At 48.7% G+C, this 26739-nt stretch overlaps 1 protein-coding gene across 5 annotated transcripts in view; it reads left to right on the forward strand.

Moving 5' to 3' along the window:
* The window catches only part of TRIO (trio Rho guanine nucleotide exchange factor), a 290433-nt gene extending 263949 nt beyond the window's left edge, over nt 1-26484 (forward strand). For 3 of the 5 annotated variants that reach the window (XM_084781259.1, XM_084781261.1, XM_084781262.1), the window contains exons 42-57: nt 30-119; nt 1624-1716; nt 2972-3022; nt 3242-3319; nt 4175-4366; nt 7050-7227; nt 8298-9106; nt 12905-13152; nt 14606-14744; nt 15214-15241; nt 15425-15587; nt 15857-15978; nt 20802-20880; nt 21576-21776; nt 23502-23640; nt 24124-26484. In XM_084781259.1, the coding sequence (XP_084637385.1) occupies nt 30-119; nt 1624-1716; nt 2972-3022; nt 3242-3319; nt 4175-4366; nt 7050-7227; nt 8298-9106; nt 12905-13152; nt 14606-14744; nt 15214-15241; nt 15425-15587; nt 15857-15978; nt 20802-20880; nt 21576-21776; nt 23502-23640; nt 24124-24672 (3159 nt within the window). In that variant the 3' untranslated portion in view covers nt 24673-26484. Of the gene's footprint in view, nt 1-29; nt 120-1623; nt 1717-2971; nt 3023-3241; nt 3320-4174; nt 4367-7049; nt 7228-8297; nt 9107-12904; nt 13153-14605; nt 14745-15213; nt 15242-15424; nt 15588-15856; nt 15979-20801; nt 20881-21575; nt 21777-23501; nt 23641-24123 lie in introns of those variants that run through there. The other 2 variants (XM_084781260.1, XM_084781263.1) reach the window with 2 other exon arrangements.
* Nucleotides 26485-26739: the final 255 nt, after the last annotated feature.

Consider the following 26739-nt stretch of genomic DNA (forward strand, 5'->3'; position numbering starts at 1 on the left):
TAACCATCTGTTTGCCTTCCTATTCCTAGGAGAGAAGGTTGCACATGTACATAGTTTATTGTCAAAATAAACCAAAGTCCGAGCACATCGTCTCCGAGTACATCGACACGTTTTTTGAGGTAAGACTCAACATGGGAAGAGGTGGTTTCTGAATCTCTTACTGAGTTGTTAAAGTGCCATAGTCTCCCAGGATAAGGAATCCTCCCGGAACTGGCCTTAGCAATCAGGGCCCTGAGGCTTGTTTTATAGTCTATAAGTCAGAGATGTATGTGTGTGTGTGTGTGTGTGTGTGTGTGTGTGTGTGTGTGTGTGTGTGTGTGTGTGTGTGTGTGTGGACTCAGTCTGTAGTCACAGCCCCTGCCATTCAGAAGACTGAGGTGGATAAAAAGAATCCATTTGAGCAGTGTGTGCTCATACCTAGGAACCCTGCCATGGGGTAGAAAGATCACAAGTTTAAGGCTCAGTTGGGCTACGTAGCAAGATAAAGTTCACTCCGAATGACTTAATGAGACCCTATCTCAAAACAGAATAAATGAATTAAAGAAATATTTAGTGGCTGAGAGCAGAGCTCAGTGATAGAACAGTTCCCGCCATGCCTCCGGCCTTCGGTTTAGTTGCCTTTAATGGGTGGGTCATGGCTCCAGATTTGGGGTTTGGTAGTGGTGGTGGTGGTGTATGCATATGGATTACCTGGAACTTGAGTTATGTCAATTGGCCAGTGTCTTAGGGTTTTGTAGCTGAGAGGACACCATGACCATGACATCTCTTAGGTGAATGTTTAATTGTGGCTGGCTTACAGTTCAGAGATTTAGCCTATTGTTATTATAGTGGGAAGAATGGCAGTGTGCAAGCAGACATGGTGCTGGAGAAAGAGCTGAGAGTTCTGCAGCTGGGTCTGCAGGCAGCCAGGAACACACAGAAGACTACGTCCCACACAGGGCAGAGTTTGAGCATATATAAGACCTCAAGGCCTGTCCCCAGAGTGATGCACTTCCAACAAGGCCACACCTCCTAATAGTGCCACTCCCTATGGGCCAAGCATTCAAACACATGAGTCTTCAGGGCCATTCCTATTCAGACCACCACAGGCGGTTATGGAGTTCTGAGCACCGAGTGGGTACTGGGAAATGAACCTGGGTTTTCTCAAAGAACATCCAGCACTCCTAACCACTGAGCCATCTGTCCTGCCCTTGAGGGGCGAGGGAGAGAAATGGTTTTTATTGTTATCAGTTTACAAAGAGTTGTCCATTACAAACTCAGGCATTTATGATCTAGACTTCTTGCCTATAATGACATGTGTGTTTCTGTAAATAAAACAACTGGGAAAAAACAGTCTTTATAACCCAAGACCCAAAGGCTAACACACGCCAGCCCATGCTATATACCTTTTCCCCCTGGGGTGGGCAAGCAGGTGGGCAGAAAGAAGCCTTGAAATAGACTTTTCTGAAAACCCACTCAGGAAGATTCAAAGCCCATGTTTAGATCCTGAGAAGTGGGAAGCTTTCTTTGCCTTTCTTTTTCATTACCTTATCAATAGGACTGTTACAGTTAATTGTAAGGAATAAAATGTTGAACAAACAGCGCTTGAGGCAGTTTATTTTGTTTTCCCCTTAACATCCCCAGGACATAAAGCAGCGCCTTGGCCACAGACTGCAGCTCACAGATCTGTTGATCAAACCTGTGCAGAGAATCATGAAGTACCAGCTGCTCCTGAAGGTGAGGGCTGTGGTGGTGGTGGGGTGGGGGGTGGGGGGGAGTCTCCCCTCTGAAGGGGCGGGACTTCCTTCACCTTCCAACCTGTACCGGTGTGGGAGGAGGTTTTATTGCTGCCTTATTTCTGGTCTTAATTATTTTGAAGTAATTCTTTACATCAGTAAGACACCTTTCCACCGTTTTTCACTATTTTACTCCCCTCAAGTTCTGAATCAAAGGGTCAGTTAAAACAAACTTGCTTCTCTACCATATGCCTTGGAATGCAAGTGCTGTTTCTTCAACTCTATCAACGTCATTTTAAATATATGAATGCTTTACGTGTATGTGTGTTCTGCCTATATGTATGTGTGTGTGTGTGTGTGTGTGTACCACATATGCCTAGTACCCATGGAGGCCAGGAGAGGATCCCTGGGACTGGAATTACAGATGGTTTTAAGCTGTTGTGTCATACTGTCCGTCAAACTGTGGGACCCCAGAAAGAACAGCCAGTACTCTTAACCACTGAGCCATCTCTACAGACTGTTAACGGCCTTATTTTTTAATCATCTTGAATGTTTTACGCGTTTTAAATTTTACTTATGTGTAGGAATGTTTTGCCTGTATGCATGTACCACATGTGTATCTTGCACCCATCTCCATGGGTGTAGGAACCGCTGGAACCAGAATTACAAGCAATTATCAGTCACTATGTGGATGCTGGGAATCAAACCTGGGCTCCTCTTCAAGAGCAGCCTGTGCTCGTAACTGCTGAGCCATTTCTTCAGCCTGTGTTTTTTGTTTTTGGTGTTTTTAAATTTGTTTGCTTGTTTGTTTGTTTTCAAGACACGGTCTCTCTGTGTAGCCATGGCTGTCCTAGACTCACTTTGTAGACCAGGCTGGCCTCGAACTCACAGAGATCCACCAGCCTCTGCCTCCTGAGTGCTGGGATTAAAGGTGTGAGCCACCACTCCCGGCCAGCCTCTGTTCTTAGACTCTTGATAAAACTAGCCTTTGAGTCCCCATATATCTGTTCCTGTTGACCTAGCAATGGCTACAATTGCTTTAAGTTATTAAGCACGCCCAGAGATGACATCACATGAGACTTAGAACCTGGGCATGTAGGGAGGCCACAGCGAAGGACGCCTTCGCCATCAGGATGCCTTTGTGTGCTGTACTTCAGAGAGGAAGGAAGGAGCATGTGGAATGAGTGCTCTGAACCAAGTGCCAGCTGCCACTGCCCGCGACTCTCACCACAGCTCTCTCTTCATTTCCCTCACAGGACTTCCTCAAGTACTCAAAAAAAGCCAGCCTGGACACGTCAGAGTTAGAGGTACTCCTGCAAACCCCTTACCTGCATGGGGTCTGGTCCTGGGAGGGGCCGCACGGGAGGGGGTGGAGTCTCTGATGTGTCTTTATGCCCTCTCCACGCGCTCAGGCTGCGCTGAGCGTGTGGAGGGAAAGAAACTAAAGCTGGAGGTGCAGTGGAGGGTTAGCACTGAATTGCCCGGGAGGAGCATGACCTTTGACCCTGCTTTCTCCCCACCCGCAGAAAGCTGTAGAAGTCATGTGCATCGTGCCGAAGCGGTGCAACGACATGATGAACGTTGGGCGGCTGCAAGGATTTGACGTAATGCAGTTGTTCTTTGAGGGGCTCCCCCCCCCCCCACCTTCCATTCCTTTCCTACGCCCTGGATTGTTTCCCTGCACATGTAGAAAGCTGGTCCTTCTCCGTCTGGGTTTTTGTTTTGATTTGGTCTCCTCTCACTCCTCAACGTGACTGACTCTCTTCCAGCCTCTTTCCTCAGCCTTTGATTTGCTTTGGGGACCCATCCTCTGCCTGAGGCCGTTAGAGGCGAGCAGGGCGGTGCTTTGTCTCTGGCAGCCTCTGCATCCTCTGCAGGCATCTAAAGCCAAGAAAGCTAGGGGTGAAGGTTCCTGCCCTTCTCTCATCCCTGGGAGACTGACTTCAGGACCACTGGGTTCTTGAATCTACCCAGCTTGAACAGGTTGCATGCTCCAACTCTTACATACTACTTAACAATGTATAAAAAGGTGAATTCAGACCAGAATCTTCCAGTTGAGTAAGGAGCCAGGAAATGCTTCAATGATTCTTGCTCTCTGCTCGCTATAGCATTAGGGCTTAAAGGCTCAGGTCTGTGTTTCCCAGACTGAAGCTCACAGTGTGTACCTGGTGGGGGTGGGGGGACTAATGCTGACATGTGGGGGAAAGGGGCAGCTCCCTTTTGTCAGAACCACCCCTGAAGAATCTTGTTCTTACTTTCTGATTCTGAGGCTATTGGCTACCAAGGTTAGCAAGACATTTAAGTTAAAGGATTATTGTGCTCGGAGCTAAGAATTCATTACAGCAAAACCGAAAGCTCTGTAGTGCTAGGCTACGTCATCCTGTGGGAGAAAACCGATGATTGGTCACTGAGAATGCAATGTTTTCTTCCCTCCTCTCCTCCCTTCTTCTTTTTTTTAGGGTAAAATTGTTGCCCAGGGTAAACTGCTCTTGCAGGACACATTCTTGGTCACAGACCAAGACGCAGGACTTCTGCCTCGGTGCAAAGAGAGGCGGGTTTTCCTCTTTGAACAGATCGTCATATTCAGCGAACCACTTGATAAAAAAAAGGGCTTTTCCATGCCAGGATTTCTGTTCAAGAACAGTATCAAGGTAAAAGCATGTCTGTGAGCTTCGTGTGCCAGCACATGTTCCTGTCAGGATAATAATGGTGACACTGTCCAAAGCTTGTTTTATGAAATATTTACAAAACCATCTAGTACACTGTTGAATCCTTAAAGCTGCTGCCTCCTGTCTCCTACGTTCTGTACTGGGGGCAGCTGTCTTGAATACTGACTGTACTGTATACCTTTGTGGCCGTAGCCATTGGGCAACATGCAGCACTGCCCTCTGCAGGACATTGTAGACCTTACACTCGGGGCCACAGCTGCAGAGTATTGTCCTAGGAACCAAGGAAAGGAGCCTGCTGGGGGTCTCTTTTCTCTATTCAACAGAGAGACCCTGAGGGTTCTTCCAGGCTTCAAAGATAGGGCAGAGAGAAGACATTCTCTGCCGTAGGATAGTGTGCCCTCTGGTGGCAGAGAATGGTGAACAGACAGAAAACAACTGTATATTGTTATCCTAGTTTGTAAGGGAGATAAATCAGAGATGACAGAATAACAGAAGGGAACCCGGAAGCCTCAGCCGACGGTCCCTAGGAGTTGCATGCATGCACCTCCCCTAAGCTCTTGCCACATCTGCAGCTCTGCAGGTCTGAGTTTCAGAAGAGAAATGTGCCCCACCCCCCGCTCCTGCATTAACTCTAGGTCTTCATCAGAGGCCGAGGAACCACTTAGACCCTTTGAGGCTGTGAGGTTCATGATGTCCTGGTGAGAAAGGGCACTCTCTCCTATGAAGTACTCCAGTGGTTTCTGGTGCCTGAACCAGGGCAGGTTGTTCGGTGGGCACAGCCTTCGAGCCAGATGATCTTTGGCTTACAAGGACCTACAAAGGAATTAGAGCCAGACAGCAACAGAGGAGCCACCGTGGCCGGAAGCTGGGATGCAAACCCTCTGTGTCTTGTGCCACCTCCGTGGCAGCTACTGCAGGCCCTCCCTCTGAAGCCATGCCTATACACCGACGTACCCTCTAAATTTTCTCTTCATTCCTTTTACAAGTTCTGTGGGCAGAAAGTCGAAGAGCACCTTTGAAGCTCCGGTGAAGCCTTATATTGTGTGTCTGCGGCTTCTATAAGCATTTTAGTCGTAATGTCACATACATTTGCGTGTCCTTTTTGATATTTGAATTTTTAATGCCTTTTTAAAGTACGTTTGTTTATTTTTGTGTGTGTGCATGTGCTTGTGTGACACAGCATGTGGATGAAGGTGAGGCAAATTTATGGGAATCAGTTCTCTTCTATCATGGGGTCCCTGGGATGATGGTGCTTGGGGGCAGGTGCCTTTACATGATGTGCCGTCCCAGTAAGCGTTCTTACTCTCTTATTCTTACTTTGAGACAGGGTTTCTCTGTGTAGCCCTGGCTGTCCTGGAACTCGCTTTGTAGACCAGGTTGACCTCAAATTCAGAGACCCACCTGCCTCTGCCTCAAGTGCTGGCATTAAAAGTGTGCACCACCACACTGGGTGTGTTTTTATTTTTAGAGAAGTAAAGAGGAGTGCTGGCAAGTTGCACAAGAGTTTTGGAGACAGATAATCCCAGCGAGTTAACTGTTTTAGCTATTAAGCCGTTAAACCCTTGATAATAGCCCTTACACCTGAGGTATGAGAAGGCTTTGAAAAGCTTCCTGGTGCAGATTAAATACTCCTTACCTGAAGTGCTACAGGCATAAAATCTTTCTGGTTTTTTTTTTCCTCCCAATTTAAAAATATTTTTATGTACATATACATAAAGGCAACTTAGCAGTGGTGCCCAATTCTATTTATATTTATATGTATGGGTGGAGATGGTGTGTGTAGGTGGGCACGCATGACACATTGCACATGTGGAGGTCAGACAGAAGCTTTGTGGACTTGCTTCTCTCCTTCTGCACTCAGGTGGACTCCAGGGATGAAATCAGGCTGTCCAGCTTGTGCTGCAAGCCCTTTACCCCACGGAAGCCACCTCAGCAGCCCCAGGATGGGACACAGCTCTGAGCATAGAGGGCATCTGTGTGTTGTGTTCACGTCACACATGTAGCCTAAAAGCACTTTCATGTAGTAGTTCTCGTGAGCCTGTGTCTTCACCGCAGGCCCTCAGAGTGTTTTGTTGGTTTTAGAGTTTAAGACACTGGGCTTAGGTGTCCGGTTTAGGAGTGCTTGACCTGCAGTGCTGCCTCTGCGGCATCATCCAGTTAACAGAAGTCAGCCAAAAAGTTAGGTGACGTTTACTTCATACTTGAGCTTTTTTTTAGTAAAGCATTCATACCATAATATTTGCCATTTTAACTGTTTGGGGGCGGGGAGGAGACAGCACTGAGTTCATTTGTGTTATGGTTCTGCCCTCAGATCCCAGGGCTCTTTTCAGCTTGCAGAAGTTAAACTTTCTAAGCACGGCATCCCCGTTGTCCCCTCCCAGTAGCCCACAACCATCTCCATGCCTCTTCCTGTCTCCAAGAGCTTGTGTGCTTCAGGGTCCTGTGACTGGAGCCTCCCCATTTATCTTTGTGTGCGTAGCTTACTAGCATAGGTTTTTTTCGGGAGTCTGACCACGTTGTTGCAGTGCGCGTCAGCGCACCCTCTCATATTAAGGCTGGATAACGCTCCAGAGCAGGTGTGTTCTGTTGGCCACTCGTCAACTGGCGAGTACTCAGGGTGCCCCTATGTCTTAACTGTTGTAAATAATGATTTGTTGTTTTAAAGGTGAGCTGCCTTTGCCTGGAGGAAAACGTGGAAAATGATCCCTGTAAGTTTGCTCTGACATCAAGGACAGGTGATGCGGTGGAGACCTTCATTTTGCATTCATCCAATCCAAGTGTCCGGCAAACATGGATCCATGAAATCAACCAAATTTTAGAAAACCAGCGCAACTTTTTAAATGGTGACGTACCCTCTTGCGGGCTGGGCTTCCTTTCTCTAACGCACACTTTTCTGTTTTCAGCGTTCTCATTACATAGTAATGGTGACAGAACTTAACGTTCACTATATCTCTTGCAGATCAGGAAGCCAAGGCACAGACTGACAATGTGTCTAGAATGCCACAGGGGTTTTTCTGTCATTCGGGATTAGAGCAGACACCCACGTTTCCGTGTGTGCTCCTCAGAATGTTCTTCCAGGCATAGATTATACAGTATAACCCCATCCTAAGAACAGGAAGTTTAAGATGATCGTAAGGATGTGAAACTGATAAAAAATAATGGAAACTCTGGCAAACGCACTGCACACCCAGTTAAAAAGCAAGTCATAGGTACATGGGATAGTGTGCACTATAATCTTAGCACTCCAAAGCTAAGTCAAGAACATCGCAAGCTCAGGCCAGCCTCAGCTATATAGAAGACCCTGCCTGAGACAGACTGAAACGTGGCTTCCCCAGTATCTGTAACTCATGTGACTCTGGAGAAGCTGAGAAGCCAACGGTGCTTAGCTATCCTCTTCCTGCCTGCTCTTGTCTGCAGTAGTCCCTGTGACTGCCAGCTCCCACTTGTATTTTTAACGTGGTAGATAATGAAGAGTCGGAGAATGCAGTTAGGAGCTAAATGCTTACTGAATCAGTCCTCACTGTGGTCTTTCCTGCATAGCCACGTTCTGTGCCTCAGCCCAGTACAGGGAAAAGCTGCAGTGTTCCCTTCTCAAGAAAAACCCTCTGCAGAGCATCCCAAAGTCAGGAACAGAGACACTCACTCACTCAGTAGGTGGCACTGTCGGTTTGGTAGTAATCTGCCTGGCCTTTGCCCCAGGCTGCTGTCTAGCTCACTGACTAACCAATTATATTGACCCCTGGGGTGGGAATAGGTTTCTACAACTATAAGCATTTGCCGGAATTAGCTCATTCAAGCCCTCCTTTTCTTTCTTGTTTTTTCTTTCTTTCTATCTTTTTCTTTCTTTTTTAACACTCTGGAATTTACTTGGTATCCTAACTGACCTGCTTCTATTGAATTGCTTGCTTTACAGCCTTGACATCACCAATCGAGTACCAGAGGAACCACAGCGGGGGCGGCGGCAGTGGAAGCGGGGGCGGCGGCAGCGGGGGCGGGGGCAGCGGTGGCAGCGGAGCCTCCAGTGGAGGCAGCAGCAGCCATGGCAGTGGCCCCAGCAGCTGTAGCAGCGGCCCCAGCTCAAGCAGGAGCAGGCCCTCCCGGATCCCACAGCCTGTCAGACACCACACCCCCATGCTGGTCTCCTCTGCAGCCTCAAGCCAGGCAGAGGCAGACAAGATGTCAGGTATGTCTGCTCCCAGCCCCTCACTGCCTACCCCCAGCAGCAGCCTGGGCCTTGAGGCCAGCCTTGGCCAGCCCAGCAGGCTCCCCCTGAGTGGAGACTCCGAAGGTCACGAACGAGAAACAGAACCCATTCCCAAGATGAAGATGATGGAGAGCCCCAGGAAAGCCCCTGGGAATGCTTCTGGTACAAGCCAAGATGGAAACACCAAGGATACCCGGGGAAACCTGGGCCCATTGCCTCTGGGCAAGACTAGGCCCGGGGCCGTCTCACCGCTGAACTCTCCTCTTTCTACTACGTTCCCTTCTCCTTTTGGCAAGGAGGCCTTTCCTCCCAGCAGCCCCCTGCAGAAGGGGGGCTCCTTCTGGAGCTCCATTCCTGCTTCCCCTGCCAGCCGGCCAAGCTCCTTCACCTTCCCGGGGGACACTGACTCCCTCCAGCGACAGACGCACCGCCACGCAGCCCCCAGCAAGGACACAGACCGCATGAGCACGTGCTCCTCAGCCAGCGAGCAGTCCGTGCAGTCCACTCAGAGCAATGGGGTAAGAGCGCCAGGGAGCCTGCGCCCATCCACCCCGCCGCCTCTGTCCCGCCAGCTCTTCTAAACCTCCGTACTAACTCCAGCTCTCCAGCACTGTGCAGCAGTATCCGCCTTCTCCAGTCCTCCTTGCATTGTCTCGGTAGACACGTCTGTGGCCTGTGTGTGCATTCGTGTCCGTGCCCCCGTGGGGCTGCACTGGCACCCAGACACCAAGTGAATGCAGCCACCGCTAACCCCTTGTGGGACCACGGACAGCGCCTGCTCTCCTCTCTACTAACTTGCTTCTCGCTTTACTCCTGTCTCCTTATTAAGAGAAAATGCACCATTAACCTCCTCAATGCCTCGTCTTTAAGTCTCTTCAGTTTCTGACCAGCAGAGTATCTTGGGACTTGTTTTTTTAGGCCCTGCCTTCCTCACACTTTTTTTTTCCCACTTTTTGGAGGGCTCTTTTTTTCTGTTCTCTACGACTCACCGTGAAATGTGTGACTTTAAGCTTTTTCTTCATTGCTTACTTTTGCTCTTTTATGCCATAAGTTATCTTTGCAGCTTTTTTGAGTCATCTGATGAAAAAAAAAAATCCTCAAGAAAACTTCCAACAGCAACTCAAAGCAAAATAAAATGGCATAAGGGGCAGGAATCTACCCAGTGGGGGAGTTTCCTCCACCCCGAGTCTCCTGGAGAGACACTGGCCCAGGCACCTGGACACTTGGCTTCTCCAGAGATGGCTGGGCCGCACGCCTCCAGAGAGGATGCCAGGGGCAATTCAAGTGCCTCTGCAGTGGGGTTCTAGCTCATTTTGGGGTCACTTGCATTGGGTCCCCAGGCTGAAGGGTGTCTCTGCTGGGTGTCCCCCACTCTGTGGCCTCCTCACTGTCCTCTGACTATTCCCTACAGGGCAGGTGACCTGGCCCATAACACTCCTGAAGGCATGCGTGAGTGCACAGAACTGTTCAAACGAGTGTATGTTTGATCGCTTTATAAATTTTTAAATACATTTCCCTAAAAAGGGTCTGTGTCTCTCATTGTATATATAGATATACATATTTATATATATAATCTAGCTTTTGCATGTCTCTTTCCTCTGGACTTCTATTAATCCCTCATTTGGATTCTTGATCTCACTTTCTTTTTCGTTAGGTATTTTGATTAACTCAGCCTTCATCTTTATTTGTGGGAGAAATTATGAAGTGGGTCTTGATGAATTTATTTTTACCTGAGGTGACCACTAAGTAGTTGAGCAAGTGTCCGATGGCAGACATTCCCCATGTCCTTGCTATGGACTTGTCCTACAGAGCAAGGAAACTTCCAGCTAGATTGAAAACTGTAGATGGGCAGACAACCACTGACAAGTCACACTCCCAGACCTAGGTGTCCACCCAGGTACCAAGCCTGGTCCCAGCACTGTGACCCATACCAAGCCAGCCTGCTGACATCTCCTGCACCCCCTAACTTTGGTACATTCCTAATGCGCAGAAAGGAGCTTCCAGGTCTATGTGTCTGCCGAAGCCAGGCCCACATCTCTGGGCATGGGTAGAGGGCATAGCTCCACCTTGAGGGAGGCCCGGCCCATTGCATGGTGTCATTGGCTTTTAGGTTGGGGGGATGGCATTTGATTTCTGCCTCTTCCTGCTGCTTTTGTGGGAGGCAGCTTGAAGAAGGAAACTTGAAGGCTGGGTTTTCATCAGAATGCCTCACATCTGGAAAGGGGGTGTGAAATGCCCTCTGGCCCTCAGCCCGGCTCTGGCTAAAGGGGCCTTTTAGAGCTTTTAGTTGCTAGCAGGCCAGCAGGGCCTCCTCTCCTGTGACCACCTCTGAGGAACTGCCTGCATCTGTAGACAGGCTGCTGGGTCTGACCTCTAGAGGTGCCCTTCTGCCTGCTCCGGATGACACCTTCTGCTGAGATCAGGGCGGGGTGCAAATAGACGGCCCCACACTGACTGGGCTAAGCCTGCTTGCCATGCCATTAGGTGACTTTCCCTCCCACCACACCACCACACGGGCAGCAAAAGAGCACACATTAGAGTCAGCACCAGCCCAGCCTCCCTGTCACTGGTTGAGTGGCCTGTGCACACTTCTCATCCTAATCTGAGGGAACAAGGCCCTGTTCTATAGCAAGGAATTGTGGGAGCTGAGGACGACTGATTTGAAATGCCTGGTGCCTATCCAGGCCAGAGGTATACGCAGAAATGACAAGAACTGCAATCGCTGCAAATTACTGCACTTAGGCGATGCAGCCCACTGTGGTGCCGTAACCATGGCAGCTGTGGCACAGCACCTTTCAGGCTACATTTCTAGCACCTTTGCCTCTGGCATGCCAAAACCTACTGGGCCCTGCCATGTAAGCCAAAATATTGTGCAGTACATACTGAAAGTACAAAGTGAGCGCCCGTGACACCCTGCGAACTGAAGAGACCTAGGCAGATAGTGGGTACCACGGCGACAAGAGCAACCCGACTCATCATGAACACAGGCAGCTCTTCTGTGTCCACAAGCAGCTTACACACACAGCCCATCCATGCAACTCCCAGTAACTGGCTTGTTGGCTCCCCGCGTGTGGCCTCACAGAGAAGAGCAGGTGGGTCTGATGCCCCCTCAGCAGTCTGCTCCAGCAGGTTCTGACATGATCAATAGACCAGCACTGAAAAGGGTGTGGCTGGGCCAGGTGATCTCCCACTCAGAGTGTCCTGGAGTACAGTGTAGGCTAAGGCCTTTGAAATCCTGACCATTGTAAATGCCCTGCAGCAGCAGCAGCAACATAGAAGCATTTGAGCGCAAGCTCACAAAAACCAGGGGCCAGAGGCCGTCTTGGTCGAGTTGACGCTCAGAAATCACCAGTGGTGTCACCTTTCTCCTTCCCTGGAACAGTAGGTCACTAGTCAGATGAGCGCACGGGGCATATGACTGCCATTTGGGTTTTGTTCATTCAGTTTATGTGCCCTTGCTGGAGCCCTTGAGAAGCCAACTTGCTTTGACTTTTACAGTCTTGCTTCATTGACTTAAGTTACTGAACAGGTATTTGGGCCAACTAAACCTCAGTCACTGAGCAAAGAAACTGGGTGGCACTGAGGCCCCAGGAGAAGAGTAGTGGAAGATATCTCCACAGCCACTTAGTGGTCACTTTCCCCAAAGCTTGAAGGCAGCTCTGTGGTGCTGTACCACATTCTCCCATGGCAAGAGCATCATGAAGACCCCCGAGGCAAGCTCAGTCAGAGCAGCATTTACTGAGGGACATAAAGGCAACAGAGCAGCTACCCATAAGAGTTGAGAGTTAGTGAGTTGGCCTTTGAGGTGTTCTACATTCTTCTTTTTTGGGAGGTGAGGGTAGTAAAGTTTAGGCAAAAGACATCCTGTAACCTGGAATGCACATTCCCAGTGATTGGCTTCTTAGGAAGATTGGGGGCGTCCCAGTTACGCCAATGGCTTAATTATGTCAGTAAGCCAAATGGCTACTCTACAGCCTTCAAAGTTAACTCTTGCTTGGATCTGAAGCACCCAGCATGGCGTCGCTATGAGGACTGAGCCGCTGGTGCAGGGCATGATGAACATCCATCTGCAGCAGGCTCCCAGGACGTCAGCGCTAAAGGCGGACCTTTTGGAATTGTTTCTCGGTTGCTGGCCCGAGCCGTTGCACAGGGGGACACTAAACGGAAGAGAGTGTGAACGAAGAGTATAACACCTCCCTGTCTGACGGCCGAGCCCCTCTGCGGCTGGTGCCACGGCACACAGTAACCAGTGGCTGTTGGCTGCCAGAACCCGTCTCAGTCCCTGCCCGCCTTGTCTTCTTCGTCTCTCCCTCCAGAGTGAAAGCAGCAGCAGTAGCAACATCTCCACTATGCTGGTGACGCACGAGTACACGGCAGTGAAGGAGGATGAGATAAACGTCCATCAAGGAGAGGTCGTTCAAATTCTGGCCAGCAACCAGCAGAACATGTTTCTGGTGTTCCGAGCCGCCACTGACCAGTGCCCTGCAGCCGAGGGCTGGATTCCGGGCTTTGTCTTGGGCCATACCAGTGCAGTTATCATGGAGAACCCTGATGGGACTCTCAAGTGAGTGGGAGCCTTGATGGCTCAGACCTGAGCATGGACAGCTGTGGGGGGGGGGGTGGCAGTAGCCATTACAGGGAGTGCTTGAAGGCTCTAGACGGAAGAAACCGGTGAAGGGAAATCTGTGTCTGTTTATGTAGGTGTGCCTCTAAGCGAACTGTGTGATCCCAAGGGAAGGAGGGGGTATCCTTACCCTAACAGAGTCTCTGATACCTCTTTTGTTCAGATCACTAAATAGTCCCTGAAGGTCTTAAGCTTAGCAGGATCTTTTGAGAAACACAGGATCATCACTCAACAGGCTGAAGGGAAAAGTCTATGCCAGCAGTTCTCAACCTGTGGGTTGAGGCCCCTTGAGGGATCAGACAGGGGTCACAAAGACCATCAGAGAATATAGATGTTTACAGTATGATTCATAACAGTAGCAGAATTAATTATGAGCTAGCAACAAAACAGTTCCGTGCTTGGGGGTTACAATGTATTAAGGGGCCCATGGGAAGATTGGGACCCACTAGTCTACAGGATGGCTTTGCTGTGAGCTCTTTGTTACTGGGAGGCTCATTGAGGCTACCTTTGCTACATTGAAGAAAACCTAGTCTGTGCTGCTTTTTGAAACTTTTCTTTTCCTCAAAACCCCCTGAAATGTGAGAGACTGGCCACATTTTATCTAGTGTAGAACTGTAATAGACCTGGAAGACAGGGTGCTCCTTGGCCACACGGGTCCCTGCAGAAGGCTAGCACTAGAGGCAAAGCCTCGGTCATCTCCCCTTCCCTTCGAGGGAAGTGAGTGGCGCGTCCTGGACCCCTGCTGTACAGCCTTCTCTGTCAGCCTTGGCTTTAAAAGAAATAGATTTCTTTTAAAAGAGATGAAAGCCCTGTGTTACTATTTCCTCAGAACACATATTGGTAAACCTGGGATTAGAGTTCTTCAGGGCTACAGGCCCACTGTGGCAGGCTGTGGATAGGCAGAGCAGAGGGTAGACTTGCAAGGGACGAGCTCACAACAGTTATGAAGGCAGGCAAATTCAAACTGCTGGTACCCACTGAGTCTGAGGTGGGTTCCTGGAAAGTTTCTTTCATATACCTTCAGCCGACTGGATGAGGAAGGGAAAACCGTTTCACCTATCCCCATGTTCCTGCCAAAACAACAGTGCCCTCAAAAACAAACAACAACAACAAAAAAAAAAGATACTGGAAACATTTGACTGTCTCTGCATAGTGTTACACAGAATTAACGATTACTTTTGTGTCTTAATCTTTAAAATTTGCCTAAGGAATTGCTGCCTTTGTCGCCTGCTTCATGGGCATCACTGTGAAGTTAGTTTTCACAGAATCCCCTAGAGACCTTCCGTTCTTCTGAAGCACAGGTGTAACATCAGCCTTTCTCTGGTCGCTTCCGGGTGTCATCTGCCGACCACGGGGAAGGAGGGATGTGAGCGTGTGTCCTTTTCCTCCCTAGGAAGTCAACATCTTGGCACACAGCACTCCGCTTAAAGAAGAAGTCCGAGAAGAAAGATAAAGACAGCAAAAGGGACGGCAAGTTGGAGAACGGGTACAGGAAGCCACGAGAAGGGCTCAGCAACAAGGTATCTGTGAAGGTGCGTGTGAGAAGGCCAGGCAGGGTACCACCTCCAAGGGGAGGCAGGGAAGGTCGCTAGATGAGCTGCTGCAGATGCAAGCTAGGGCTTGCTTGAGGATGCTCTCCCAGGGGCAGCATCACACCAGCTGCCCTAGTTGCGAACCGTGCTGGCACATGACTTACTAAGAACTTGGTTTACACCTGCACACCACACCAGGTCCACATGTGGCTTCAGAGAATGTGGCTAAGTTGGTCGAGCTGTTCCTGAATCATGGGACACGTAAAGTAGCATGTGTGTGCGTGAGAGAGAGAGAGAGAGAGAGAGAGAGAGAGAGAGAGAGAGAGAGAGAGAGAGACTAAGAAGATACGGCCTGCCTGTTCAAGGGCATGAAACAGCAGTAGAAGGTTTGAGCGACTCCAGCCAACCAAACTCTTCCGGCAGTAATTGTAGCCTTGGAATTAATGCCTATTTGCCTTTTCCATTTCAGCTTCTCAACCCCAACTACATTTACGACGGTGAGTTCTGTTGTCTTTCCTGCAGTCTGAGGGATCATAGCCCTGCAGGGTCTGTGTCAGAGCACCGTGCCTCTGCACTGGCCTACCGCATGGTGGTCTGGCTTTCCATTGTAGGCCAACATGAGAAAGGGATGGAGACACACTGTGGGTGACTGGCATTGACCAAACTCCCTTACCTTGCAGTTCCCCCAGAATTCGTTATCCCTTTGAGTGAGGTCACATGTGAGACAGGGGAGACCGTTGTTTTTAGATGTCGTGTCTGTGGCCGCCCCAAGGCCTCAATCACCTGGAAGGGCCCTGAACACAACACTTTGAACAACGATGATCATTACAGCGTCTCCTACAGGTGAGGAGCCACTCTGGAGCAGCTCTCCCTGGCTTAGGGGCATAGTTGGTCCGGTTATTCAGGAACTGGGAATGCACCTTTCTTTTCCTCCATCACCTTGGGCACTTAGTCTGTGGGGGAACGTTTCATACCTGGGAGGGGGCTGGAGAGCTGGCTCAGCCTTTAAAGGCTAGCCTCACAACCAAAACCATACATGGGAAGGGAGGCAGAGCTGGTACCTAAAGGTGCTCAGCCCTCCTGACGCCAGTGTATTCTCACGTGTGCCACAGTGACATTGGGGAGGCCACTCTGAAGATCACTGGTGTGACCACAGAAGATGATGGCATCTACACGTGCATTGCTGTGAACGACATGGGTTCAGCCTCATCTTCCGCCAGCCTGAGGGTTCTAGGTGAGCCACTTGGGACAGAGCGCCTCTGCCAGCATTCTCCTGAACTCTAGTGTATCTGCCGCACTTGGAGTGGGCTGAAGTTTAGAATAAAAGGGCACGTGTGTAGGTGTCCAAAAGAGGCTCGAATAGCAGTGTCACAAGAAAGGTGGCACCTTGAAGGAGCTCAGGGGAAGACTCTTAAGTGGTAGTGTGTATAAAAGTCTTTGACCGTGCCATTGGACACCTGCGTCATGTAAGTGACTGGCTTGAGCTGGCATATGATACTTTCATGTGCCAAATACCTAAGTGCATGTCCTTTTGTCCAGTCTTCCAGCTGAGGCTAAGTTGAGTCATGAAGCATATGAGTGAAAAGGAAGTAAGTGGTAAGGGCCCTAGGGTTGTCTCAGATCTCAACACAGCCCTTCAGTGAGGCAGGGACTGTCACAGCTCAGTGACTCCCCCAAATATCCAGCTAGGAGAGCATTCCTGGGGACATGCTTGTCGGTGGCCCGGGCATACCCACAGCCCGACAGGATGCCGTGATCTCTGCAGCTAGCCTTCCAGCCCTGTACACAGGATCCTGCCTAACCCTGTTCGCTTCCTGTGACTGCACGTGGTATGGGGAGGCACTGAGCTCAGGCATGTGTGGGCTGGTTTCCAGCAATGCCCACAGCGGCCAACCGTGCTACACCAGGCAGCTACAAGGGCCACCTGTCCTCAGCTGCTAAGGTTTAGGAAAAGAAAAATCCCAACTAACTGAGCACCCTATGTGTAGATGGTAAGCCAAATTTGTCTAAAACTTTTATCTCATATTTTGACTTTATTAAGTAATAGAAAAAACATGTTATGTTTATGGGATTGTGACCTAAAAGAGAGCACAATCTTAAAGTTAAAAGTAAAGAGTCACTGATTTTCTCATTCAAAACAAAGCAAAAAAACCCATACATATTGTAGAGTTTGGCTCTTAATAAACTGCTGCTGGCAGCTCGGAATGTGACAGAGTGTCCCATGGGATCTGAGCAGGAAAATAACAGAAAAGTTAACGTGGAGCTATTATTCCTATCACAAAATCTTGAAAGTCTTTAGAAAACTGCCATCTTGTCAGACAACACAGTGAAAAGCCCCTTCCTTGGTTCGCAGGCGTAGGCAGTGTGTGCCAGGAATGACTTCTAGTCGGTCCCCACCAGCGAGCTGGCCTGCTCTTTTGCCTAGTGCTCTCCAGGGTAGTGCTGCACCTCTTCCTGCCCTGCTGACCCTCCGCCCCAGCCCTTTGGACACCTTGACACCAAGGCCATGCACTTCGGCTGGCTCAGGGCAGGAGAGTTGCTAGGGTAGTGACTCCTGCATCTTGAGGCTAACAGGGGTCGGTCCTGCCACCTCAAAGATATGTGTAAGCTCCCACTGATGGAGGAGGACGGAGCAGGGCAGGCAAGGGTCCCCTTCGGTGAAGAAGGGGAGCTGTGCAAGGAGGAGCCAAGGGGCTTCCAGTCATTGTAAGGCCATTTCTTGAATTGCTTGGTTATCAGTGATTAGACAATTATGTCACGTGGGCTCTTCGGTATACATGCAATATTTGGAAGACATTTTCCCCATTAATTAATTTATATATTCACTTTACATCCTGATCACAGCCCCCCTCCCCTTTTCACAATCTCCTTCACATCCCCTCCCATATTATCACCTCTCCTTTTCCTCAGAGAAAAGGGAGGAAGTCCCCATGGGTACCAACCTGCCCTAGCACATTCAGTCGATGCAGGACTAACTAGGCTCATCCTCTCCCACTGAGGCCAGACAAGGCGCCCCAATTAGGGGAATGGGATTTAAAGGGAGGCATCAGAGTCAGAGAGGGTCCCTGCTCCAGTTGTCAGGGGCCCACATGAAGGCCAAGCTACGCATCTGCTACATATGCACAGGGGGTCTAGGACCCGTCCATGCATGCTCTTTGGTGGTTCGGTTTCTATGAGCTGCCATGAGCCCAGGTTAGTTGACTCTGTAGGTCTTCTTACGGTGTCCCTCAATCATTCCCCCAACATGACTCCCCGAGCACTGTCTAATGCTTAGCCATGAGTCTCTGCATCTGTTTCCATCAGCTGCTGGGTGAAGCCTGTCAGAGGATTTATCCTAGGCTCCTATTTATGAGCATAGCCGAGTAACATTAATAGTGTCAGAGATTGGTTCTCTCCCATGGGATGGGTCTCAAGTAAGGCCAGTCTTTCTTTGGTGGGCCGTCCCCTCCCTCAAATCATTGTTCCCGGCACATCTTGCAATCTTTGTCCCTGCACATCTTGCAGGCAGGACAGATTTGAGCTAGAAGGTTTTGTGGTGGCTTGGTGTGTCCTTATCCTTCCACTGTAAGTCCTGCCTGGCTACAGGGGGTGGCCACTTCAGGGTTCATATCCCCTGCTGCTAGGAGTCTCGGCTAGGGTGACCCGCCCCCTCCCATAAACTCCCTGGGGCTTCTCCTATCCCAGGTCTCTGGCATGTCCTAGAGATGCCCCCCACTTCTACTGATTGTGTTCTCTCACTCCGGCCTCTCCCCTGCTCTCCTTACCCCTAATCCCCACCCTGCTCCCCTCTCCTGCCTAGTTCTTTCTCTTCCTCCAGTGCCTGTTTTCTTTGCCCTTCTGGGTGAGTTTCAGGCATCTTCTCTTGGACCCTCCTTGTTACTTAGCTTCTTTGGGTCTGTGGATTGTGCCATGGTTAGCCTGTACTTTATGGCTAATATCCACTTATAAGTGAGTAGATACCATGTACTTTGTGGGTTTGGTTTACCTCATTCAGGATGATATTTTCTAGTTCCATCCATTTGCTTGTAAATTGCATGATGTCTTTGTTTTTAATAGCTGAGTAGTATTCCATGGGTAAATGTACCACAGTCTCTTTATCCATTTTTTTGGTTGAGGGACATCTAGGTTGTTTCCAGTTTCTGGCTGTTATGAATAAAGCTGCTATGAATATAGTTGTGCAGGTATCTTTGTGAAATGGAAACCATTTTTTGTTTTTGTTTGTTTATTTGTTTGTTTGGTTGGTTGGTTGGTTTGGTTTTGGTTTTTCAAGACAGGGTTTCTGAACTGTGTAGCCTTGGCTTTCCTAGACTCACTTGGTAGACCAGGCTCCCCTGGGTTCACAGCGATTCACCTGCCTCTCTGCCTCCCTGAATGCTGGGATTACAGTTGTGTGCCACGTCACCTGGTTTGGAAGAAAATTTTTAGGGAATTTTAAAAGAGCTTTTTTAGGAGAAAATGTTTGAGTTTATATGGGGGAAAAATCCAGTATTTCTCTCTTTTTCTTTTAATTAAAAGCTTTAGAAAATTTTGTGCATGAGTACTGTATTTATATCACTTTCACTCCTCTCCTGCTTCTTCCGTGCCTCCCATTCCCCCTCAAACTCAGTGCCTCTTCTTTAAGTATTACTGTTACACACTCACACATACACACTAACACACACAGCCTATGCCCATTTAGTGTTGCTTGTATATTCCTGTGTTTAGAGATGACCACTTCGGATTGGATAACCTATCAGGGGCTCATCCCTGGAGGACACTGATTGAACCTCTCTGACTAATTAATTGCCTATAGTTCCTCATCTAGGCGTGGGCCCTTGTGACTTTCTCTCCATATACATTGCTTGTCAACTCACAGTGTTGTCGTTGCGCGAGTCTCATTTAGGCAGCCTTACTGTTAAGATGTCATGGGCAGGTTCTCTATGATATGTAGAACACACTTTATCACAGTGGTTGCCCTGGACCTTCCCTGAGATCTAGGGTTGTGTTATAGGTGTCTCAGTTGGTGTTGGATACCCAATGGGCAGTTGTTCTCCATCTCTGACCAGTTGCAGATTTCTGTAATAGCAACAAGAAATGTGTTTGATGAGGGACGAGAGCTACACTTAACTGTAGATAGAAAGGTAAGGTTGTACTTGGAATACAGCTAGGAATCACACTGTAGGTTCTCCTGCAGGGTCTGTGACCTCAGCACCATAGGCAGTTGACTGGATTTACAGTATCAGCCGTGAATTCCTTTATGCTGATCAGGCTTTAGATCAAATTAGATGGCTTTTGGCTGCTCCAACATGTAAATACTACTGTTGTGCCCTTGTGGACATGTCGCTGTGCTGGTCATTGTTGTAGTGCATAGGCCTGAGAGCAGGGCGGGATTCTTGATGGACTGTCTCCCTTGGCAACTTGCATGGCACATTTAGACCCTAAGAGAGCTAGTCTTCAATATTCCTTAGTGGAGCTGGGTAGGGGCTTCAGAATTGGCATTGCTGACGTCACTTTCCTGAGGAGACTATCAGGACATATAGGTGCTAGGAGCTGTGACTGTGCGCTTGTCTATAGGTGTCACGCTTTAGTGGCACAGCCAGAGGTATCACTTCACCACCAAAAAAGCACTTGAAACTAGACAGTGGTGGCTGATGCTTATAATTCTTAAATAAAAGTAAGTTGATTTCACTAGCATTTGACTTAACCTAATATATCCACAGTATTTGATTCTAGCACGAAGTCAATGCCTATATATTGTCTATGAGATATTTTACATCTTCTGTTCATGTTAAGTCCAGTGCCTCATGCATCTGTCTTACTGTGGCAGAAGTTCTACTTCTCAGAGATGCTTGGTGGCCACGATGTGGCCGTATTGGACAGTGCAGATTTGTGACTTCTTACCAAGAAGCTTGGCCTCAGGTACACTCTGGAGCCAAGCATGGTGACTCACACCTGTAATGCCAGTGTTTGGGAAACAGAGGCAAGAGGGGCCACCATTTTAAGTGTGGTGACAGAGTGAGACACTATACTAAAAAGGAGAAACAAGTCCACTCAGGCAACATGGTATTCTTCTTGCAGGTCCAGGAAGTGACGGGATCATGGTGACCTGGAAGGACAACTTTGACTCCTTCTACAGTGAGGTGGCTGAGCTCGGCAGGTATGATGTGAAACCCAGAGCCCCCTCCACAGAAGGAAGAGTACTCGCTGTCTCAAGACAGAAAACAGAATGTTGCCACCAGGAGAAATGACCCCCATGCTTTGGTGTTAGGCTTTATGTTTTTGTGACAGTGCCTGACAGAAACAGCTTAAGGAGAGAAGAGGTTTCTTAGAAGGTTTCAGTCTATCCTGACAGGAACGATGTCATGACAGAAAAAACAGCAACTGTACTCTCCATATTCCACAGTTAACAGTCACTGGGCAGCCACCCATTGACCCTCCACCTCCCCAAGGGAGAAGTGGCAAAGAGCTGTAACTTACCTCGCCACCTGCCCTGCCTATGCCACACTTTTATCCATTGTCTGTGGGTGTGAGAAATGTCCTTCACCTGAGAGCAAGGTCATCTTATTCATAGAAAGTCATGGTGCAGCCTGGGCTCTCGGTATGCATGTGAGACCTGACCCTCAGCTGAGGAGACACTTTGCCTACCTTGCAAGCCAGCTCAGAGCACCCGAGTCCTTTCCTCATTCAGTTGGCGGGAAGCCCAAGGCTTGCCCAGTCCCAGCATGAGAAATGGAGACTGCCATTTGGAGCGAGGAGTGGCAATCCCATTGCTGATATGGCCCGGGAAAGTAGCATCTGTGCATAGGTGTCAAGACAGCATTCCATGTCCTCTCTCTTTGACACATCTTACAGGGGCAGATTTGCTGTGGTTAAGAAGTGTGATCAGAAGGGAACCAAACGAGCAGTGGCCACAAAGTTTGTAAGCAAGAAGTTGGTAAAGCGTGACCAAGTCACACATGAGCTTGGCATCCTGCAGAACCTCCAGCACCCTCTCCTTGTGAGCCTTCTTGACACCTTCGAAACCCCTACCAGTTACGTCCTGGTTCTGGAAATGTACGTACCCAACCTCCCTCCTCCCCATCCTTAACTCGGCTCCCAGCACTTTTTGTTGATCTTGTTTGTTCTCTGAGGAAAAAAAAAAGCCTCTGTGGTTTAACGTTCATAGAACATCAACAAAGATAGGTTTATTGTTAGAGACTGCTGTTGGGGAACCTCTAGTCATGACAAAAATCATTTGAGCACTGGGAATTAAACCTGGCTCCTGCAAGAGTAGCTAGTGCTCTTGGCTACTAAGCCATCTCTTCCAGCACCTCATCCTTGGTGTCTTTAAAGGCACAGCTACGAGAGAACTGTCATGAATTCACATGATGCAGCATGTGTGGGGAACCAGTGTCCAAGGCCAAGCCTGGCGCCCCCACCCCTCTCTGGGATGGCTCTCTGGCTAAGCTTGATAACCAGCAGCAGCTTTCCACCTTCCACAGGGATTCCAAACAAGAAACAAGAAAAACTCCCTTATGTCCTTACGTCACAAAAGCCTTGCTCTAAAGTTTGCAGTGGATGGGGCAGCAATATTGAAAGGAGTATGTTTGCTTTGCAGTGCAGAGTTGGACCCAGTGCCTCACGTGTGCCTGACAGGGATTGGATCACTGACCTACACCCCCCCAGCTCCCCAGCTCTTGTTTTCTTTTTTACTGGAACATTGCATGATGTATTTCTTGGCTGCTTTTCCATTTACCATGACCAAGGCAACTTAAAAGAGAAAACATTGAATTTAGGAGTTCAGCGTTCCCTAGAGTTTGCATCCATGACTACCATGGCTGGAAACACGGTGGTAGGCAGGCAGGCAGGCTTGGGGCTGGAGCAGTACAAGAGCTTACATCTGTCTGATCCATAAGCATAAGGAAGAGAGAGGTAACTGGGAATGCCCACCTCCAGCAAGGCCTCCTGATCCCTCCCAAACAGTTCTACCTACTGGAGACCATCTGTTCGAATATATGAGCATATGGAGGCCATCCTCATTTAACCATCCTAGTGTTGCCTCGCCAGACTGTTACTAGAATCAATTTTCCTAAGAGTGTCCTAATTTCCCACTAATGGTCACTCCTTGCCAGACAGGCGGTCAGCCTTCCTATAAACTTCTGGTTTTATAACAGCAGGTGTTCGGAGCAGACTCCAGTAGTGGCTGCTCATGAGCCATGGGACTTTAGGAAACTTTTATACCCTGTCTGCTTCTGCCGCCTCATCTCTGAAATGGGGCAGGGACGCACCCTTCTCCTGGTATTGAAGGTGGAGTGACCAGATACTGCTGAACGTTCAGTGTAGAGCCTTGTGTTTTTTACATATTAAACGTTAGTTCAGACCAGGGTAACTTTTAAATAAGCATGCATATGTTACCCTAGCATGTGGCTTTTTACAACATGATCTCATCCCATCCTTGCGTGGCATGTTCCGGATGGAAGGAAGGAAGGAAGCCTAGGCTTAAGGAGGCGGTGACCCCTTCCTTCAGGCAGCACTTACCTACATCCAGATGTCTGCTTTGCATAGACACTGCCTGGCAGCTCGCCATAGCAACACACAGCAAGATTGCAGTCTCTTAACAGCTGCTCTCCCCCTGCCAGTACTCACTTGGATCTTCTCAGTTGAGGGGGCCGGTACCCCCTCCCTGTACCATGTCATCTACTGGATGTACACAGTCCCAAGAGCATGGGGTTGGTTTCTTCCTAAAACGGTCTGTGTGCACTGAAAGGCATCATGACAAATGTCCTTCTTACCTTATAGGGCTGACCAGGGTCGCCTCCTGGACTGTGTGGTGCGATGGGGAAGCCTCACCGAAGGGAAGGTCAGAGCGTACCTGGGGGAAATTCTGGAAGCTGTCCGATACCTTCACAACTGCAGGATAGCACACCTGGACCTAAAGGTTGGCAGGCCCAGGGCGGGGCAAGGGCAGCTCTACATAGGCCACATGGGATGTGAGATCCCCCCCTCCCTCCCGGAGCCTGGAGGCAACCGGGGCACTAAGCACACTGGAGCAGATCCCTCATCTCTCACTGTGGGTTGCCTTCAGTGTTGCTCACAACAGGGAAGAACTAGTAGAGTAAGATCTGTTGGGTCAGGAGATATTTAGGAAGTTCCTGTCAGTGCTGCCAAGGTAACATTGGATCTGCCCACTTGAGGATGCCTTGGGGAGAGGAGGCCATGTGGACCCTAGAGCTGAGAGGCACTCCTAGGGGCCTGTTCCTCTCCAGCATGTTCTCTCGCTGACCCCGGAGAGCCTCCTCTGGGTAGCACTTTTTGGCACTTGTGGGGCTGACTTCCACCTCGCCATAAGATCCTGACAGTGGTCAGACTGGGCATGGACTAGGGATGTTGACCAATGACAGTGTCTCCTCCTGCCTTCTAGCCTGAGAACATTTTGGTGGATCAGAGTTTGGCCAAGCCAACCATTAAACTGACAGACTTTGGAGACGCTGTCCAGCTCAACACCACCTACTACATCCACCAGTTGCTGGGGAGCCCCGAGTTTGCAGCCCCGGAAATCATTCTTGGGAACCCTGTCTCCCTGACCTCGGACACATGGAGTGTTGGAGTGCTTACCTATGTGCTGCTCAGCGGTGTGTCCCCCTTCCTGGATGACAGTGTGGAAGAGACCTGCCTGAATATTTGCCGGCTGGACTTCAGCTTCCCAGAGGACTACTTTCAAGGAGTTAGCCAGAAGGCCAAGGAGTTTGTGCGTTCCCTCCTGCAGGAGGACCCGGCCAAGCGTCCCTCGGCTGCACTGGCCCTGCAGGAGCAGTGGCTGCAGGCAGGTAACGGCAGCGGCAAAGGCACGGGCGTCCTCGACACGTCCAGACTGACCTCCTTCATTGAGCGGCGCAAACGCCAGAATGATGTTCGACCTATTTGTAGCATTAAAAACTTCTTACAGAGCAGGCTTCCGCCTAGAGTGTGACCTGTCTTGAAGTTCTTTCTCATTCTCTTTCACCTGCCAATCAGCTATTAATTTGAATTTTGAAGAGGAAATCAAACCAAGCTAAGTGACCAGCTGCCGGCTGTTCGTCGTGTGAAATTGCATTCCAAGTGAGCTGTGCTCAGCAGCGCTTGGGCTCAGAGCTGCAAGCTGCACTGGGGTGGAGGACCTTCACGTAACTCTGCATGGGCAGAGATTGCATTGCTGTATCACAGTATTTTATTCAGGTTTCTGCAAAAAAATAAAAATAAAAAGATACTTTTTTTTAAATGAACATGGATAGAATTTTACAAATTTAACATTTTCAAGATTTATTCAAGGAAACACATGCCTATGTTCAAACCACTGGTGTTACACAAAACAAAGATAACTGTGCATTTCTGGGAAAGACTCGCCAGGTGGCAGCCACTCTCATGGCCTCAGCCAGTGCTTGGTGTCCACCTGGCACTGAGCTTTTCCAGCTGCCTTCTCTGCGTACATCTTGCCGGGCACCAGACTTGGCTTCTGAAATGTGCATTTCAACCTCAGTCTTTTGCATAAAATAGAATGAATGGTTTTGCTCTGATGAAATGTAGGCCTTACTTGTACATAAGACTCTTCCTGCCTTCCGTCTGGTGTCTCCCGCCCCCCTTTTCCCCTCCAACCCACCGCCTGGGCCTTCCTCTGGGGGGGTCTGATGGGGTCTGCCCATCCAATGAAGACTTTAGGCTGGGTCCAGCCCCACTGCCCCCCCCTTCCCAGCCCCACCCAAACCGTCAATCAGATTGTTGAACGGTATACAGTCAGATGAAAATACTGTAAATGCACTCATTGGGGTTTTTTGTTGTTTTGTTTTGGGGTTTTTTGTTTTGTTTCATACCATGTGCAATGTTGTGGCTTTAACATTTTCTGCAACTATTTATGAAGACTTCTGTTGTACCTGTAATAAATATATAGAAAAAGCACATACTTCGCAAGTGAGCTTTATGGTCTGTGTGTGTTGGGGGTGGGTCGTAGCCCTGTGCCATCAGTCAAGGACACTTAACTCTTCGTGAAATTTGTCAGTTTTGAGGACTGTAAAAAGTGATTTCATACTCTGAATATAAAACTGGATAATAGGGTAATGTTTTAAATTTTATTATGCTATTATTCAGAATGCCAAAGTATTATTTTTTTCCCAAAATCAGTCTGAACATTTACTACTTTTTAGACTTTTTGACATTCAACTTTCTGTATAAAAATTGGCTGGATTTTAAGCTTTTGGTAAGAAAGCCAATTAAGTACTAGCCACCCTGAGGCTGGTTTGCGGTGCCCGAGTCACTGTGGCAGAGCTGGCACTGGTATGGGAAAGTCCTTCAACACAAGAGGTTGGATTGCTGGCACGCTTGAGTTTTTCTGGTTGTCTTTTTATCTTTATTGTGTGAAATACACTAAAAAACAAAACAAAACAAAAGAGAGAGACCAGCTTGCTTCCCAGGCCAGCCAGACATCTGGGTCTTGAGCCATAAACTGGCATAATTAAGTTTGCAGATCCAATGTATTTTATTTATTCTTCTGTTGGGTTTTTGATTGTTTCTTGTAAAATTGTACAGAAACTTTTTAAGAGAAATTGGATTCAAAAACTGGATGTGTATCTGTAACCTCATAACTTTTATTTGTGTACTATTTCTTTGATTATTTCAGTTAAAATTTTTACATTATTTTTTGCATGTATATTTCTTTGTACAGAGACCTTACATGTTTACACAGTATGATGTGATGTAAATATTTTATTTTGCCATCAGTTATTTTAAAAAATTAAACATATTTGCCTGATTTTGGTGTTAGGCTTTTTATTTAAATTAATCACTGCTAAATTAGATCCCTGAGAGAGACATGGTGGGGAGCGCTTCTTTGGGGGGGGGGTGGCAGGCAGATTGCCATGGACTGAGAGATGAACTGGTTCAGGCTGGCAGTGCCAGGTGGCCAGGCACAACCTGCACACAGCTGGTATGTAGCCAGCATACTGGCTGTCTTACGAGAACTGGGCCTCAGCTCATCCTGATGCAAGGTACGCCATTTATCCAAGAG

The sequence above is a fragment of the Acomys minous genome, assembly GCF_964271855.1.
Source record: "Acomys minous genome assembly, chromosome: 5".
NCBI classification, from domain to species: domain Eukaryota; kingdom Metazoa; phylum Chordata; class Mammalia; order Rodentia; family Muridae; genus Acomys; species Acomys minous.